This window comes from Schistocerca gregaria, chromosome X, assembly GCF_023897955.1.
Source record: "Schistocerca gregaria isolate iqSchGreg1 chromosome X, iqSchGreg1.2, whole genome shotgun sequence".
NCBI classification, from domain to species: Eukaryota; Metazoa; Arthropoda; class Insecta; order Orthoptera; family Acrididae; genus Schistocerca; species Schistocerca gregaria.
This window is the reverse complement of record NC_064931.1, coordinates 808,860,553-808,878,382: the sequence shown is the minus strand read 5'-3', so window position 1 is coordinate 808,878,382 and position 17,830 is coordinate 808,860,553. Positions and strand designations below refer to the sequence as shown.

At 44.4% G+C, this 17,830-nt stretch overlaps 1 protein-coding gene across 1 annotated transcript in view; it reads right to left on the bottom strand.

Moving 5' to 3' along the window:
- LOC126297821 (dihydropyrimidine dehydrogenase [NADP(+)]) overlaps window positions 1–17,830 on the bottom strand; it is a 280,937-nt gene that overhangs the window by 121,333 nt on the left and 141,774 nt on the right. Inside the window, exons 7-8 of the mRNA XM_049989053.1 lie at window positions 16,900–17,050; window positions 9,455–9,624 (exon numbers count right to left, since the gene is read on the bottom strand). Coding sequence (XP_049845010.1) covers window positions 9,455–9,624; window positions 16,900–17,050 — 321 coding nt within the window. The remainder of the gene's footprint in view (window positions 1–9,454; window positions 9,625–16,899; window positions 17,051–17,830) is intronic.

Genomic DNA, 17,830 nt, shown 5'->3' with positions numbered 1-17,830 from the left:
ACTGGTCAACGATTTCGATGCCCTTTGGAGCCCAGAACAAGAACTGCTATGACCCTCATTTGGGTGAAAGATGGAGCAGTTCCTACAGTTTCTTCATGCGACAAGGTATCTGTTCTCTAATTCAGCTGCTCATGACTGTCAGCTCAACGCACAAACGACCATGTTCGACAGTACTGGGCGTATCCTTATATGGTCAGAGGTGGGAACACGTTATGCACTCAGAAACAATACCGAACGTGATCGTTTTAGTGGTCCATTTGTTACGGTGTGACATAATTCTGCATGGACCTACTGACCTCTAGATCTTTGAACACGATGCACTCACCGGTCAGTGTTACAGTGAGACTGTACTCTTTCCCCGTGACCGTCTTTCCAGGGGAGCATTTGGCCCTGACTTCAGGTTTATGGACGACCGTGCGCTGCCGCATCTAGCAGAGCAGGTAGAGGAGTTCCTGGAACGAGAGGATATTAGGGGAATGGTCTGGCCTGCCCTTGCCGACGACTGAAATCCCATCAAGCACGTGTGGGATGCGTTGGACAGACGTATTGCAGCAAGTCCCCATTCATCAACGACTGTCCAACAGTTGTCAATCGCCCTGGTTTAGTAACAGAATGTTCTAACATAAGAACTTACCAGCCTTGTGGCCAGGATGGGAGCACGTTGCTAAGCATGCGATACCGTCCGTGGTGAAGATCCAAGTTCCGCTTTCTGAAATGTGCAGGGGGTGACCATAAATCGTGTATATCATTATTGTCTTTGACTAAAAGTGTCGCATATTTCTTTCCTTTACTGTCTTTACTATACTATGGGTTGGGTTGTTTGGGGGAAGAGACCAAACTGCGAGGTCATCAGTCTCATCGGATTAGGGAAGGAAGTTGGCCATGCCCTTTCAAAGGAACCATCCTGGCATTTGCCTGGAGCGATTTAGGGAAATCACGGAAAACCTAAATCAGGATGGCCGGACGCAGCATCGAACCGTCGTCCTCCGGAATGCGAGTCCAGTGTGCTAACGACAGCGCCACCTCGCTCGGTACTATATTATGCCATACTATACTATACTGTAGCAGCTAGTTCTACGTACGGTTCAAGTTTCATTGAGCTATGTTGCTTGGCATTGACACATGATGCGAAATTTACTTTCGTCCTTAGGTTTTGCACACCATTGTGGTTCGGCATGATTCGTGACTGAGATGTCGTCAGACTTTGTACATGATGTGTTTCGTCTTCGAATATCTCGGCCCGCCGTTGTCAACGAGCGGTTCTAGGCGCTTTAGTCCCGAACCGCGCGACTGCTACGGTCGCAGGTTCGAATCCTGCCTTGGGCATGGATGTGTGTGATGTCCTTAGGTTAGTTAGGTTTAGGTATTTCTAAGTTCTAGGGGACTGGTGACCTCAGATGTTAAGTCCCATAGTGCTCAGAGACATTTGAACCATTTCCAATATCCCAGGTTATAACACCGAATACACCGATCACAGTGCAAACAATCACTGCACATGTCTTTGTTGGGCAACATAAAGCGGTGCGTAGTGGTTTCATCCCGAACCATCTACTAGGTATGAGTCACTTCCGCTTACCACACGTAGAGACTAGCATGATTCAGTATACCGCCATTGGGCGCTCGGAGCTGGGGAAACTATCGTCTAGACTGATGATCCGCGATACACGCAGATGAATTGAAGTTCATTGAAGACCACAAGACGCGATACATATAGTTGCCCAACAGTGCATTGTTAAGGAAGCTAACGGATTTCTTTTCGCGTGGTTAATGTTTACGTGAGTAGAAATGAAGTCCCTCCTATTTTTACCGTAAGAAGAATGCTTTGATGCGCTTTCCGCTTATTGAGGTTGCTTGTGTGGCACTCCAGATCACTTGAGCTCGTTCCTACTGAACACATCTGGGTGGGCATGTACGGATTTAGAACCACTCAGTACCCACTCTGTCCGCAGCTCGTAGTCTCGCGGTAGCGCTCTCGCTTCCCGCGCACAGGGTCCCGGGTTCGATTCCCGGCAGGGTCAGGGACTTTACCCCGTCCCGAGATGACTGGGTGTTGTTGTGTCGTCTTCATCATCATCATCATTCATCCCCATTACGGTCGGAGTAAGGCAATGGCAAACCACCTCCGCTAGGACCTTGCCTAGTCGGCGGTACGGCTCTCGCGCATCGTCCGCTACTCTTCTCGGAGTATGGGACCTCATCACCACTACCTTTCGCTCGGCATTTGTGTGGTTATGGATCAGCACAGCTGGCCAATATTTCGGTGTCTCTTGGAATCCAAGACATGATTAGTCACCACCACCATATGTTGAAAGTGGGAGACAATACCTTCATGCGACTAGGTATTTGTTCTCCAATTCAGCTGCTCATGACTGCCAGCTCAACGGACAAAATATTAGTTGCCCCCTTAAAAGTGCACACGGGTGGCTTTGGAGCGCTGTAGGTTGTTGAAAAGTGGTGCCAGGCCAGAATGTGACGCTTCATCGCTGACTACAAGTTATGGTAGTGAAGTGGTGCATATGTGCCAGTCGACTGTAAGGAGTCAGTGCAAGGTGGGTCGACGTAGAGACGTAAGATAAAGGCAGAAAGGAACTACGATGTATGAACGTGCTGTGGTTGAAGCTGCCTGAATTATTGGTGTATCATCGCAGACTGTCCAATATATCCACAAATAGTGGTGTACCACTCACAGACACGTACACAGTGTGAGGACAGTGATCATAAAAATATTCTAGCCTTCATGAACTAAGAAGAGTGCCAAGCTTATCAATGACATTCGGTTTCAAAACCTACGGGAATTGCCGCTCTCGGTGAATACAGGGCCAATTACCCAATTACCAAGCGAACACTGCAGAGGGAAGAGCATGCAGTGGACAGCTGATGTCACATACCTAACAAATGACCACTGCTCGTAGCAGCACATAAAGCTGCAATTCTTCAATGGAACAATCAACGCAGAAACTGGATAGCAGTTTGCTGGAGGAGTGCAATATGGCCCGAATTAGCCTTTTTTTCCAATGATGCAAGGCGTCGAGTGCACAGATGGTGCAGTGAGATGTCTCAGTTTGTAGGTCGGACTAATCGTGGCTCTATAGTGTTTTAGAGGTGTTTTTTTTTCCGTGACTTGGGCCCATTTATCCAGGTTACCGTGACCATGAACCAGGATGCTTATTTCAACATTCTCGGTGACCAAGTGTTGCCCTTTTTTTCCATCTTCATTATGAGTACGCAGTGGACACTCCAGTCTTTTAACATGACAACAACACACACACACAGTACGTTTCACAAGTAATGCGACGAATTTTTTCTGACGGAACGGTACACCACAGCGTGTTGTAACTGGCTGGGCTAAGTGGTGGGAGGGGAGGGGGGGTGTTAGCTTCAAAAAGCTCTTTGTCTTATTCGGCTGCGACCTGCTCGAGAGTCAGGACGTGCGTTTCCGTCAACCCCGTTTTGAGTTTATGTAACACGACACAATGGATCTTTCTGTAGAGCAACGGTACGCTATCAAATTTTGCGTTAAAGTTGGGAAGTCCGCCACCGAAACGTTTAGATTACTTCAGCATGCCTTTGGGAATGATTTTTTTGTCCAAATCACAAGTTTTACGATGACACAAGTCGTTCATGGAGGTCCGAGAGGAGATCACCGATGAACCTCGCAGTGGACGGCCATCAACTGCACGAGTCGACGGAAATGTGACGCGCATGCGCGATTGTTTGAACTCTGACAGACGGCTGAGCCTTCAATTGATAGCACAAACTCTAAACATGTCAAAAACAACCATTTTCCGCATTGCGACCGAAGATTTGAACTTGAGAAAGGTGTGTGCCAAACTCGTCCCAAAAGTGTTGACCGACGAACACAAGCACATGCGAGTGCTTCGACGCCGAGAAATGGAAATGTGTGAAAATGATAGTCATTTTTTTTTAAACTCAGTTATCACTTGTGATGAGTGGTGGATTTTTGTGTACGACCCCAGACAAGAAGTCAGAGTTCAGAGTGGCACACCCCATCGTCGCCCCGTCCCAAGAAGGCACACATGAGCAAGTCCAGAATCAAAACCATGCTCATTGTCTTCTTTGATGTCAGAGACATTGTCCACCACGAATTCGTACCTACAGAGACTACAGTGAGCTCAGCTTTCTACTTGGAAGTTCTCAAGAGACTGAAAAGGAGGGTCTCGCGCTGCCGAAACGACATCAAGGACACGGGAAAGTTCACCACGACAACGCGCCGAGTCACAGCGCCTTCACTGTCAACGACTTCCCTACAGATCTGACCTGGTTCCCACTGACTTCTTTTTGTTTGCTAGGTTAAAAGGAGTCATGAAAGGAAAACATTGGGACACGATTGAAAGCATCCAGGCACATGTTACATCAGCTCTAAAGGACATCCCGGCAAAGGCATTCCAGGATGCCTTCCAGGTATGGAAACACCGTCTCCAGAAGTGTATCGACGCAAGAGGGTGCTATTTTGCAAATTTTTGATTATTTGAACAAATATATTCAATAAATGATTTTTTATGAATTTGGTCGCATTACTTATGGAACTCACCCTGTATGTTCCTGGCTTGACGAACACTCAGGCACTCTATCGCAACCTCTAAATCACGCGATCTTAGTCTGTGACTACTAGGAACATCTTGTGAAACGTAGCAATAAACATCACCACAATTTGGAGATCTATAGGATCTAATCACCAAAGAGCGTGTTCCGTTGGATGTAGCATACCTGAAAAAAGTCTCATGGATCTCTTTCTCGCCGAACTGAGGCCATTAGCAAGTCTAGAGACAGTGTTACACGGTGATAGCGTCAAGTCTCCTGGTGGTGACTAATTTTTGTCTGGTGTTCTTACTTAGAAAGACACAAAGAATATTTTCATGCTGTGGAAATGGTTCACATGGCCCTGAGCACTATGGGACTTAACTGCTGAGGTCATCAGTCCCCTAGAACTTAGAACTACTTAAAGCTAACTAACCTAAGGACATCACACACATCCATGCCCGAAGCAGGATTCGAACCTGCGACCGTAGCGGTCGCGCGGTTCCAGACTGTAGCGCCTAGAACCGTTCGGCCACTCCGGCCGGCTGCTGTGGAAAAAAACTTAATTTTCACGTCAGGTTTTGATTTATTTGCGGCGGTAGTTTATTCGGACCACCTTCTACGACATTTTTCTAACAGAATGAATGAGGTTTCAGCTTCTACAATCATATTCTCACTGCATCATCTGTGCACTCGACGCCGTGCATCATTTGAAAATAGGCTAATTCGGACCATATTACACTCCTCCAGCAAATTGCTATCCAGTTTCGGCGTTGATTGTTCCGTTGAAAAAATGTAGCTTTATGTGCTGCTGCGATCAGAGGTCGTTTGTTAGGTATGTGACACCAGCTGTCCACTGCCTGCTCTTCCCTCTGCAGTGTTCACTTGGGAATTGGTTTAGTTGGCCCTGTATTCACCGAGAGCGGCAATTCCCATAGGTTTTGAAACCGAATGTCATTGATAAGCTTGGCACTCTTCTTAGTTCATGAAGGCTAGAATATTTTTATGATTTCCAGATATGAGCACTTATTCGTGGATCGGTCAGCTTCCCTAGTATTTAGGAAATGTAAGGGCTCATTCCTTATTTTCAATCGTAAACTTCAGGTGTTGATGACACATGAGTAATCTACTTTCTGTTCTCATTTCTTTGTATTACTTTTCCTTAGTATATGTTGTTGTTGTTGTTGCGGTCTTTAGTCCTGAGTCTGGTTTTATGCAGCTCTCCATGCTATTCCATCCTGTGCAAGCATCTTCATCTCCCAGTACCTACTGCGATCTACATCCTTCTGAATCTGCTTAGTGTATTCATCTCTTGGTCTCCCTCTACGATTTTTACCCTCCACGCTGCCATCTAATACTAAATTGGTGATCCCTCGATGCCTCAGAACATGTCCTACCAACCGATCCCTTCTTCTGGTCAAGTTGTGCCACAAACTTCTCTTCTCTCCAGTCCTATTCAATACTTACTCATTAGTTATGTGACCTACCCATCTAATCTTCAGCATTCTTCTGTAGCACCACATTTCGAAAGCTTCTATTCTCTTCTTGTCCAGACTAGTTATCGTCCATGTTTGACTTCCATACATGGGTACACTCCATACAAACACTTTCAGAAAAGACTTCCTGACACTTAAATCTATACTCGATGTTAACAAATTTCTCTTCTTCAGAAACGCTTTCCTTGCCATTGCCAGTCTACATTTTATATCCTTTCTACTTCGACCATCATCAGTTATTTTGCTCCTCAAATAGCAAAACTCATTTACTACTTTAAGTGTCTCATTTCCTAATCTAAATCCCTCAGCATCACCTGACTTTATTCGACTACATTCCATTATCCTCGTTTTGCTTTTGTTGATGTTCATCTTATATCCTCCTTTCAAGAAACTATCCATTCCGTTCAACTGCTCTTCCAAGTCCTTTGCTGTCTCTGACAGAATTACGATGTCATCGGCGAACCTCAATATTTTTATTTCTTCTCCATGGATTTTAATACCTACTCCGAATTTTTCTTTTGTTTAATTCACTGCTTGCTCAATATACAGATTGAATAACATCGGGGAGAGGCTACAACCCTGTCTCACTCCCTTCCCAACCACCGCTTCCCTTTCATGTCCCTCGACTCTTATAACTGCCATCTGGTTTCTGTACAAATTGTAAATAGGCTTTCGCTCCCTATATTTTAACCCTGCTACTTCAGAATTTGAAAGAGAGTATTTCAATCAACATTGTCAAAAGCTTTCTCTAAGTCTACAAATGCTAGAAACGTAGGTTTGCCCTTCCTTAATCTAGCTTCTAAAATAAGTCGTAGGGACAGTATTGCCTCACGTGTTCCAACATTTCTACGGAATCCAAACTGATCTTCCCCGAGGGCGGCTTCTACTAGTTTTTCCATTCGTCTGTAAAGAATTCGCGTTACTATTTTGCAGCTGTGACTTATTAAACTGATAGTTCTGTAATTTTCACATCTGTCAACACCTGCTTTCTTTGCGATTGGAATTATTATATTCTTCTTGAAGTCTGATGGTATTTCGCCTGTCTCATACATCTTGCTCACCAGATGGTAGAGTTTTGTCAGGACTGGCTCTCCCAAGGCCGTCAGTAGTTCCAATGGAATGTTGTCTACTCCGGGGGCCTTGTTTCGACTCAGGTCTTTCAGTGCTCTGTCAAACTCTTCACGCAGTATCCTATCTCCCATTTCATCTTCATCTACATCCTCTTCCATTTCCATAATATTGTCCTCAAGTACATCGCCCTTGTATAGACCCTCTATATACTCCTTCCACCTTTCTGCTTTCCCTTCTTTGCTTAGAACTGGGTTTCCATCTGAGCTCTTGATGTTCATACAAGTGGTTCTTTTTTCTCCAAAGGTGTCTTTAATTTTCCCATAGGCAACATCTATCTTACCCCTAGTGATATGCGCCTCTATATCCTTACATTTGACCTCTAGCCATCCCTGCTTAGCCACTTTGCACTTCCTGTCGATCTCATTTTTGAGACGTTTGTATTCCTTTTTGCTTGCCTCATTTACAGCCTTCTTTTATGGTTCTTGAACCAAGTGTTAGCTATGATTAAGTTGTGCTCTGTGCAAAATTCTACCAGGCGGCTTCCTCTTTCATTTCTTTGCCCCAGTCCATATTCACCTACTACGTTTCCTTCTCTCCCTTTTCCTACTACCGAATTCCAGTCACCCATGACTATTGAATTTTCGTCACCCTTCACTATTTGAATAATTTCTTTTATTTCGTCATACTTTTCTTCAATATCTTCGTCATCTGCAGAGCTAGTTGACGTATAAACTTGTACTACTGTAGTAGGTGTGGGTTTCGTATCTATCTTGGCCACAATAATGCGTTCACTATGCCATTTGTAGTAGCTTACCCCCATTCCTATTTTCCTATTCATTATTAAACCTACTCCTGCATTACTCCTATTTGATTTTGTGTTTATAACCCTGTAGTCACCTGACCAGAAGTCTTGTTCCTCTTGCCACTGCACTTCACTAATTCCCACTATATCTAACTTTAACCTATTCATTTCCCTTTTTAAATTTTCTAACCTACCTGCCCGATTAAGGGATCTGACATTCCAAGCTCCGATCCGTAGAACGCCAGTTCTCTTTCTCCTGATAACGACATCCTCTTGAGTAGTCCCCGCCCGGAGATCCGAATGGGAGACTATTTTACCTCCGGAATATTTTACCCAAGAGGACGCTATCATCATTTAATCATACAGTAAAGCTGTATGCCCTCGGGAAAAATTACGGCCGTAGTTTCTCCTTGCTTTCAGACGTTCGCAGTACCAGCGCAGCAAAGCCGTTTTGGTTATTGTTACAAGGCCAGATCAGTCAATCATCCAGACTGTTGCCCCTACAACTACTGAAAAGGCTGCTGCCCCTCTTCAGGAACCACTCGTTTGTCTCGCCTCTCAACAGATACCCCTCCGTTGTGGTTGCACCTACGGTACGGCTATCTGTATCGCTGAGGCAAGCAAGCCTCCCCACCAACGGCAAGGTCCATGGTTCATGGGGGGAGGCCTTAGTATATACTATTTTTATTATTTTATGTAGTTTCGAGGAACTCTGGGTAAAATGAAAGTATTCAGGTTGACACTCGTAATCTTACATGAAACGCAACAATGATAGTTGTGCATAGAATTCTAACTTTCGAGAATAATCCCTATAAAATTTGTGACTTTTGTCACGATACTGTTCCCTTCTCCTAGGATCAATACCTATACCTTGCTTGTGGGTTGACCTTATGACACCACTTCCCCCTTCCATTTTGGTAGGTACCTTTATATATCACTCCTATTTTTTAGGCCACAGGTCGTCCTGTCGCTAGGTAGGTATGCCTGCCCTTTATACTTAGAGAATGCTGGGTACGCCTCCCTTATACTTTCCGAGTAGGCCTCGTGGTTCATTCCTACGTATACTACAATTAAGTATTCTGTGGTAAAAATATAAATCTGTCTTACATTTCGCATTCACTTTTTACTGCTTCATTTAGTCCCTAGAGTCCTCCTCTACTTCTATAGTCTTAGTAGATACTACGTCTATATATACTACTCAAGTCCCACTATCCTAAAATTCGTCACGCTGGTTGTACACCAATATTTGTGGATATATTGCCGGCCGGGGTGGCCGAGCGGTTCTAGGCGCTACAGTCTGGAACCGCGCGACCGCTACGGTCGCAGGTTCGAATCCTGCCTCGGGCACGGCTGTGTGTGATGTCCTTAGGTTAGTTAGATTTAAGTAGTTCTAAGTTCTAGGGGACTGATGAACTCAGAAGTTAAGTCCGTAGCGTGTACTGAGTCATAAAGATCTAAAATTCTTTATTCCACCAATCAATCATCGACGTTTTCCCAATCGGTGTTTGTTTTTAAGTACAAGGTAGGAAATTGTGCTCGGACTTACCTCTTCGGGCACGGCTCGGATGTTGCGGAAGCCCTTTCGAAAGACGACGAAGACCTTGCGGGCGCCGCAGCGCAGGGCGGAGGTGGCGCAGTCGAAGGCTGTGTCTCCGGCGCCCAGAACCGTCACCACGCCTCGCAGCTCCGGCAGGCGCGCTCCCTGGCAGCACAGTCCTGCAGCAGCCCAGCGAGGGTGAAGTAAAGGAGCGAGTGCACTGACTTGGGGTGTAGCTCTCCTCTCAGCACAGTTCGGCGTGTCACGTGATTGGGCCGGCCGCGGTGGCCGAGCGGTTCTAGGCGCTACAGTCTGGAACCGCGCGACCGCTACGGTCGCAGGTTCGAATCCTGCCTCGGGCATTGTTACTTAGGCAGTTTAGTTTTAAGTAGTTCTAGGTTCTAGGGGACTGATGACGTCAGCATTAAAGTCCCATAGTGCTCGGAGCCACTTGAACCACTCACGTGACGGGACCTAGTCTCCTCTTCCACTGGTCATCGGTGTGACAGTCGAGCACAGGAAGAATGATATCGCTGCTATGTAAATTTTGAAAAGTGTACCCCAGTGGTGCCGGCCGCGGTGGTCTCGCGGTTCTAGGCCCGCAGTCCGGAACCATACGACTGCTACGGTCGCAGGTTCGAATCCTGCCTCGGGCACGGATGTGTGTGATGTCCTCAGGTTAGTTAGGTTTAAGTAGTTCAAAGCTCTAGGGGACTAATGACCACAGCAGTTGAGTCCCATAGTGCTCAGAGCCATTTTGAACCCCAGTGGTCGGGTGCAGGTCTTTCAATTGGACGTCACTTCAGCGCAAATGTGTGTGACGTCTTATGGGACTTAACAGCTAAGGTCATCAGTTCCTAAGCTTACACACTACTTAACCTAAATTATCCTAAGGAGAAACACACCCACCCATGCCCGAGGGAGGACTCGAACCTTCGCCTGGACCAGCCGCACAGTCCAGGAGTGCAGCGCCTCAGACCGCTCGGCTAATCCCGCGCTGCGCCACTTCAGCTGCTTGTGTATACCTAATCTACACTAGTTATCCATTCGGGGGAAGGGGAACACATTAAATCCAAATCACGTCTCGTTCTGGCGACTCCTCAAATTGTTGCGAGCTGAAGGCCAAGGGCGAACTAAAATTTTCCGTGGTCCAACTGCGGTTCAATCCCGCGATCGCTGAATTTCCAGGCACGCGCTTTATCGCTAGATCAACAGATCTGACAGTTTGTAAAGTAGGAGAGAGGTATTGGCGGAAGTCGTGCCTGGGTGTGCTCAGTCGCTGAGTGTTACCCATGGAACTAAAGGTTCTAGGTTGATGTACCACTCTGGTAAATAGTTTTAAAGCTATAGAGAGTTTCAAAAACTCTGAGGTTTGCTGATGGTACTGTAATTCCGGCGCAGATAGCAAAGGACTTGGAAGCCATTCGAGTCGAATTTAATCAAGTGGTACTGATGTAATTAGGTTAGGAAATGAGACACTAAAGGCAGCAGACGATTTTTACTGTTGGGCAGCAAAAATAACAGACGATGGCAGAAGTAAAGAGGATATAAAATGTAGACAGGCAATAGTGAGGAAAACTTCTCTGAAAATGAGAAAAATGTTAATATCCGACATAAATTTAAGTGTTAGTAAGGCTTTCTGAAAGTATTTGTCTGGAGTGTGTCCTTATACGGAAGTGAAACGTTGGAGATAAACAGTACAGACTAGAATATTATAGGTGCTTCTCAAACATGTCGTTGCAGGAAAATGCTGACGATAAAAAAAAGATGGGTAGAAAGGATAACCTATGAAGATATGCTTAATCGATTCGGGGGCAAAACTTTTCTAAAGAAGAGATAGGTTAACAGGACACAACCTGTGGCATCAAGGAATATCGAATTTGTTAATGGAGAGAAGTGTCAGGGGTAAAAATTGTGGAGAGGGACCAAAGTCAACTACAATAAGCAGGCTATGCCGTAGTTATGCAGAGATGAAGTGACTTGCGCAGAACAAACGAACATGGAGAACTGCGCCAAACGAGGAACAAAACAACAACAGATGTTGGTGCCTGACCTATAGGACACTCATTTGCAGAGATCGCACAGATATTGGGATTTTGAAGCATCTCCTCTCTAGGCAGTAGCGTGAGTACCACGCATCAGACAAGTCCACCGACGCAGGAGTCATGTGAAGGCGCTAATGAATGAGTCGGGCATCACGGACCGAACAGTCGTACAGACCGTCTACGGTGCAGCTAAATACTCGCTAACTCATTGCTGAGCAACAAGAACCGGTGAATAATCATGGTACGCAAGCACTCAACATGCTGTAGGGTAGACAACCCACCAACCCAGGTTCACACGTGTGCTCGCCACACGTCACGCAGGTAAGAATGATCTTAGAAACACCAGTGTTGGATTTCCAAAACATGCCAAAAGGTTGGCCACACTGACAAGACATAGTACAAGTTGTTGTCTAGGTTCGAGTACGTAGAGTACGATATGAGGTGTCGCCAAGGAGTAGGTGTTGAAATTTTCTTGGATAGGCGATGTTTGCATGAGAAGCCGAGGAGTCCCTGATCGGCTGCTAGCGTCTCTTACCGACGAGCGAAACAGGAGACTGCTGATCGAAAATGTGCTTTCGTTTCCCACCTACAGCATTCTGCAGGCGGCTTTTAGCACCACTTAGAGAGCACACTATTTCATCACTCCCAAATTTCTCAAGATGAGTTGAGGATTACTTCGCGGACATGACTGTTTTTACTGCCTCCAAAGTCACATGACGTTAACCCTAGTGAGAAATGTCTACCGCGACTCGTAAGTACTGTCGCTCATCATCCATGCTTCGAGCATCCAGTGGTGGTGTTCAGTGCACATGGCAGTCTTTTTACCGTGTGACAAGCTGTGAGTAGAAGTACAAGTATGGGCTGTGCGCTGGGGTTGTACGACTTCTCACCATTTATTGGTTGGTTGGTTGGTTTTGGGGGGGGGGGTCTGTGCGCGGGGGGGGGGGGGGGGAACGACCAAACAGTGAGGTCATCGGTCCCCTCGGATTAGGAAAGGATGGGGAAGGAAGTCGGCCATGCTCTTTCAAAGGAACGATTTCGAATTTGCCTGAAGCGATTTAGGGAAATCACAGAAAACCTAAATCAGGATGGTCGGACGCGAGTTTGATCACCATTTAATATCCAGCACTGAACTGACCAGTGATTTTCTGCCGTGTGGAACTTTTCTTTGCTCCTATACGAAGAGAACTCAAAAAGTAAAGGTGATGTTTAAAAAGAAACGTTTTATTTGGAAAAAATCACTGCAAATAACATAATTTTTGCAAACAATCTCCCTCAACCTGTAAACTCTTGATCCACCCCTTGACAAGCTTCCTAACTTCGCCCTTAAAAAAATTTGTGGCATCATGCGCATCCACTTTTGCAGTGCCTCCACAAACTCATCATCCGATGAAAACTCGGATTCACGTAGGAGCTAATTCGTCGAAAAGGTGGATCTCACTTGGAGATAGATAATGATTGTACGGTGGGTGCTTCAGTAGCACAAAATCAAGTTTTTTAGTGCAACAGATTGTTTCCCCATCTGTATGAGAGCGAGAATTACCCTGTAGGAATATCATCCCTTCATAAATCTACCCTCTTCGTTTTGATTTTGGTCTTCATATCACGCAGTAGCCCTTTATAAATCTACCCTCTCCTCTTCGTTTTGATTTTGGACTTCATATTTCGCAATAGCTCATATTAGCTGTAACTGTTCACTGTTCGATTTTTGGGAGAGTAATGGATCAACAGCAGGCCTTACATATCCCAAAACACTGTCATCATCAACTTTCCTGCAAAAGCTTAACCTCTGAACTTCTTTGCTCTAGGCGGAAACGGGTATTTCCACACCATCCTCTCTCGATTATCTGTAATTCTTAATGTTTGACTCACGTCTAATCATCGGTTAATATATGACTGAGAAAGTCTTCTTGTTTCTGTTCAAAACTGATTACGACATTTCCAAGCGATCCTGTTTATATGTGTCAGCTGGTGTGGTACGCACGGAATACAAACTTTGTGATGGTGTAGAGAATCAGGAATGACTGCAAATGTTGAACCGCAGCTAATGTTCAACTCATGTGCAATATTCTGTAATTCCATTTCGTATACACGTCATCGAGACATGAATACCTCACCAGCTTGTAACACACCATCGGCATATTGCAATGTTTACCTCGACTCCTAAGTACTGGCAACCTTCTTCCATGCTTCGAGCAACTGTCTCGATGTTAATGTAGGAACGACTCAATGGAGTATCTCCATAAAGCTATTGCCAGTGACGGTGTGTCACGGACACCTGCCATGTCTTATTTCACTGAATGTTTCTCGCACTCCCTCAAGGAAGCTGAGCAGAACGCATTAGATAAGACGGTACATGTTTGACACCAGTGTAGGTTGCCGTTTGTGAACGTTATCCAATGACCAAGTAGAAGTTGCATGTCATAATTAAATTCTGTAGATATATATTCCCTGACCCTTCGACTTATCTTAGAAAATAGATTAAGGAAAGGCAAACTTACGTTTCTAGCATTTGTAGACTTAGAGAAAGCTTTTGACAATGTTGACTGGAGTACTCTCTTTCAAATTCTGAAGGTGGCAGGGGTAAAATACAGGGAGCGAAAGGCTATTTACAATTTGTACAGAAACCAGGTGGCAGTTATAAGAGCCGAGGGGCATGAAAGGGAAGCAGTGGTTGGGAAGGGAGTGAGACAGGGTTGTAGCCTATCCCGGATGTTATCCGATCTGTATATTGAGCAAGCAATAAAGGAAATAAAAGAAAACTTCGGAGTAGGTATTGAAATACATGGAGAAGAAATAAAAACTTTGAGGTTCGTTGATGACGTAATTCTGTCAGAGACAGCAAGGGACTTGGAAGAGCAGTTGAACGGAATGGACAGTGTCTTGAAAGGAGGGTATAATATGGACATCAACAAAAGCAAAACGAGGATAATGGAATGTAGTCGAATTAATGCGGGTGATGCTGTGGGAATTAGATTAGGGAATGAGGTACTTAAAGTAGTAAAGGAGTTTTGCTATTTGGGGAGCAAACTAACTGATGATGTTCTAAGTAGAGAGTTCAAGGCTACGTAAAGGTGCTTAGACGAACTGGGGTTTTACAATGTCCATTTTCAATGCGAATGGCCTCCCGAATGCTCTCCTTGGTAGACAGATACACATCCTTTTTTAAAGCGATTTATCCACTACTATTTTTTTTCGTTCAGTGTCACCACACAGCATCTACACTGTGAATAATCTCCGCGGCTTTTATCCCTTTAGAAGTGGGAAAACAAATCACTCGCCTCCTTTCTTCCTTGGTTCGTACGGGCAACGGAGAGTTCAAAGTTCAAAGTACAACGCTTTGAAATAACTGTGAATAGAGCAATTCACTGAAACAACAAAGCTAACGCTCAAGATCAACAGTGAGGTGAGGGCATGTCATTGTTGAGTCTGTGCTGTCAACGTATAGATCAGTAAAAAAATTGCCTTCGCTTACTGACATGCTCTCAAAATCCGCGATAGTCGCCGGAGTTCTGTGTTATAAAAGAATTGCTGTCCATGACAGCTGAGTACCACATGAGCCGAACTGTACTGCGAGGGCTCGCCTTAACAGCAGTTCTAATAACGTAATTATTCTCTGGAGTGCGTGTCGTTCCAGCGCAGATTGATTTTCAAGGTCGATCCCGCGCCTTGAAATTCGCAGCTGTAGCGACGTGCCAACACAGAGGCAACATGAGCATGACGATGACATTCTCTTTGGTCAGCAGTTCTGTTGAAAGGAACCAGGCTAATAAACAAAAACAAAACAAAAACAGTGCGCTTATTATGCAACTTTAAAAAAGCTAATAACACGTTATTACAGTTCCTCTTGTTCCGCAGACCACTACTTCGTTATACAACATGATCAGAGATATTATTCGAGGTCTCAGTGGCTTCACTCAAGTGATGACTGGCAAAATCTCTTTGCCCTCTCCTGCAAAAGAAGGAGAAGGCTGGACGCAGAGCCGAGGCTGAGTCCAATCTTCTGGGACACTGATACGGTTACGATTCGTCAGCACTTAAACAGAAAACGCGCTAGTTAGTTTTTCGACCTAAGTGAGAAACTCGTTGACGGTTCGCCGTTCTATAAAAATATGTAACATGCTTTCATTTTAATTCACCTGACAGTCACGTGAAAAAATATTAGATAAACGTGACAGGCCGGCCGGGTGGCCGAGCGGTTCTAGGCGCTACAGTCTGGAACCGCGCGACCGCTACGGTCGCAGGCTCGAATCCTGGATGTGTGTGATGTCCTTAGGTTAGTTAGGTTTAAGTAGTTCTAAGTTCTAGGGGACTGATGACCTCAGCAGTTAAGTCCCATAGTGCTAAGAGCCATTTGAACCATTTTTTAAATGTGACACAGTGCTACTTTGACAAAAATATTGGAATACATATTGTTTTAAAAATGTGCACCTTCGTAAATATCCACTGAGAAGCATTGTACACGGTGTTTCAAAATAATGTTGTGGAGTATGCCTGGATGAAAAAACCTAGTATAAGAACTCATGTCTGAAAACGTCATTCAGTAATGGCACAAACGATAGAAAACGTGACGAACAGTATCTACCTGAGCAACAAAAACAGTCAAGATTCACAAATAACAATGCAGGTGTGGGCAATTCGACAATTTACTTTAACATAATGGAAGAGAAACACAAAACAGAAAAAACGTTATACAGTTTATGTTAACTTTCTTCATTTATTCAGCTGATTTTAACGAGAAAATGTTCGTACTTTCTCTATTTCCATGTAAGTTACCTGAAAATCTCTACATAATTTTTAAACCGACTGAAAATGATGTTTGCAACTTTAGGACGACATCTCAGGATTCCTTTGGTCTCAAGCTTCCGTCTCAAATAATGGGCATCACAGAGACTCCAGTTTGTCCACGAGTGTCTTGTATTGGGACGCTCTGAATTATAGACTGAGACATTTCAATGTTGTCCCGGATGCTGATTTTATGTATTCATGAGACTTCTTACAGCTTTAGAATTTTTCGGTGAGATATTTGGTTGGTATTACTGAATTCTGAGGCGTATTGCTCGTGCTGAAATTGAACACCACTCAGTTTCTCCTTTTGTGAGCAGGTGATACAGTTACAAAACGCTCTTTTTTACTTGGGATATATCTCTTGATAATAAAAAAATGGTTCCAATGGCTCTGAGCACTATGGGACTTAACAGCTGTGGTCATCAGTCCCCTAGAACTTAGAACCACTTAAAAATAACTAACCTAAGGATATCACACACATCCATGCCTGAGGCAGGATTCGAACCTGTGACCTGAGCAGTCGCGCGGTTCCGGACTGAGCGCCTAGAACCGCTAGACCACCGCGGTCGGCTCTTGATAATAGCCAGTGTATGGTTTAGAAATATGAAATTAAGAACTGACCTGGTTTACTTCCCTTGGAAACTGCAGGGAGGAAGTCCTTTGAAGTGAAGAAACCCATATCCGCCGAGAGACCCTCAAATATGGGGCTCAATTTAGGGTGTGGAAGACCCATGCCCAGGAAAATCACTTCATATCCATCAGATTTCAGTTTCTGCAACATATTCAATGAAAACTGGCCTTAATTATAACTCAAGTAAGAACAATTTTCGTGTTCAAGAAAAAAGCTTTAAGATCTACACAGTTCTAAGGTTTTAATTAATTAGTGCTGCGATGATTGCTGCTTCGGACGTAACACAGCTACGGAAAAGGAAAGTAACTAATTTTTAGCTAGAAGACGTGAGAGATGATGCGCTAAGGAGCCAAAGATTGAGTGGACGGACAGAGATAACATGCAAATCTAGGTGAGATTTCTTCTGTGTTTCTAGTACATTAATTAACATTAGCTCTAGAGAAGATAACTTAAACAATAATATTATTATGTGTGCATGTTTGTTTTGCACCTGTTGACTAGTTATTAGAATGTGACATCTCTATCATCTTCTTCTAGGCAGTCAAGGGAGATGAAACAGCTATTGTTATTTCCGTATCAACAGCCTTTACTATCGATAATTTCTCTGTAATGAAAAAAAAAATACGTGTCTTTCGTTTTGGTCTATTGCTCTGCTCTTTTAGAAAATTTCAGCACGCAAAAATAGTGGAGAAAAAAGAATATAATTTAGTAAAGTACGCTGGTGGGCAAAACTTAATGACGAAAGCGTCTTTCACATGTTGTGTCACTACCAAGTAACATAGTATCTAATGACCTCGATGTCGACGGGACGTTAAACCCTAATCTCCCTTCCTTCCTTACAAGTAACACAGCTCGACGAAACTTAGACAATACATAGGAGTAACGGCTACAGCATAGTAAAGAAGGTAACTGAATGAAAAA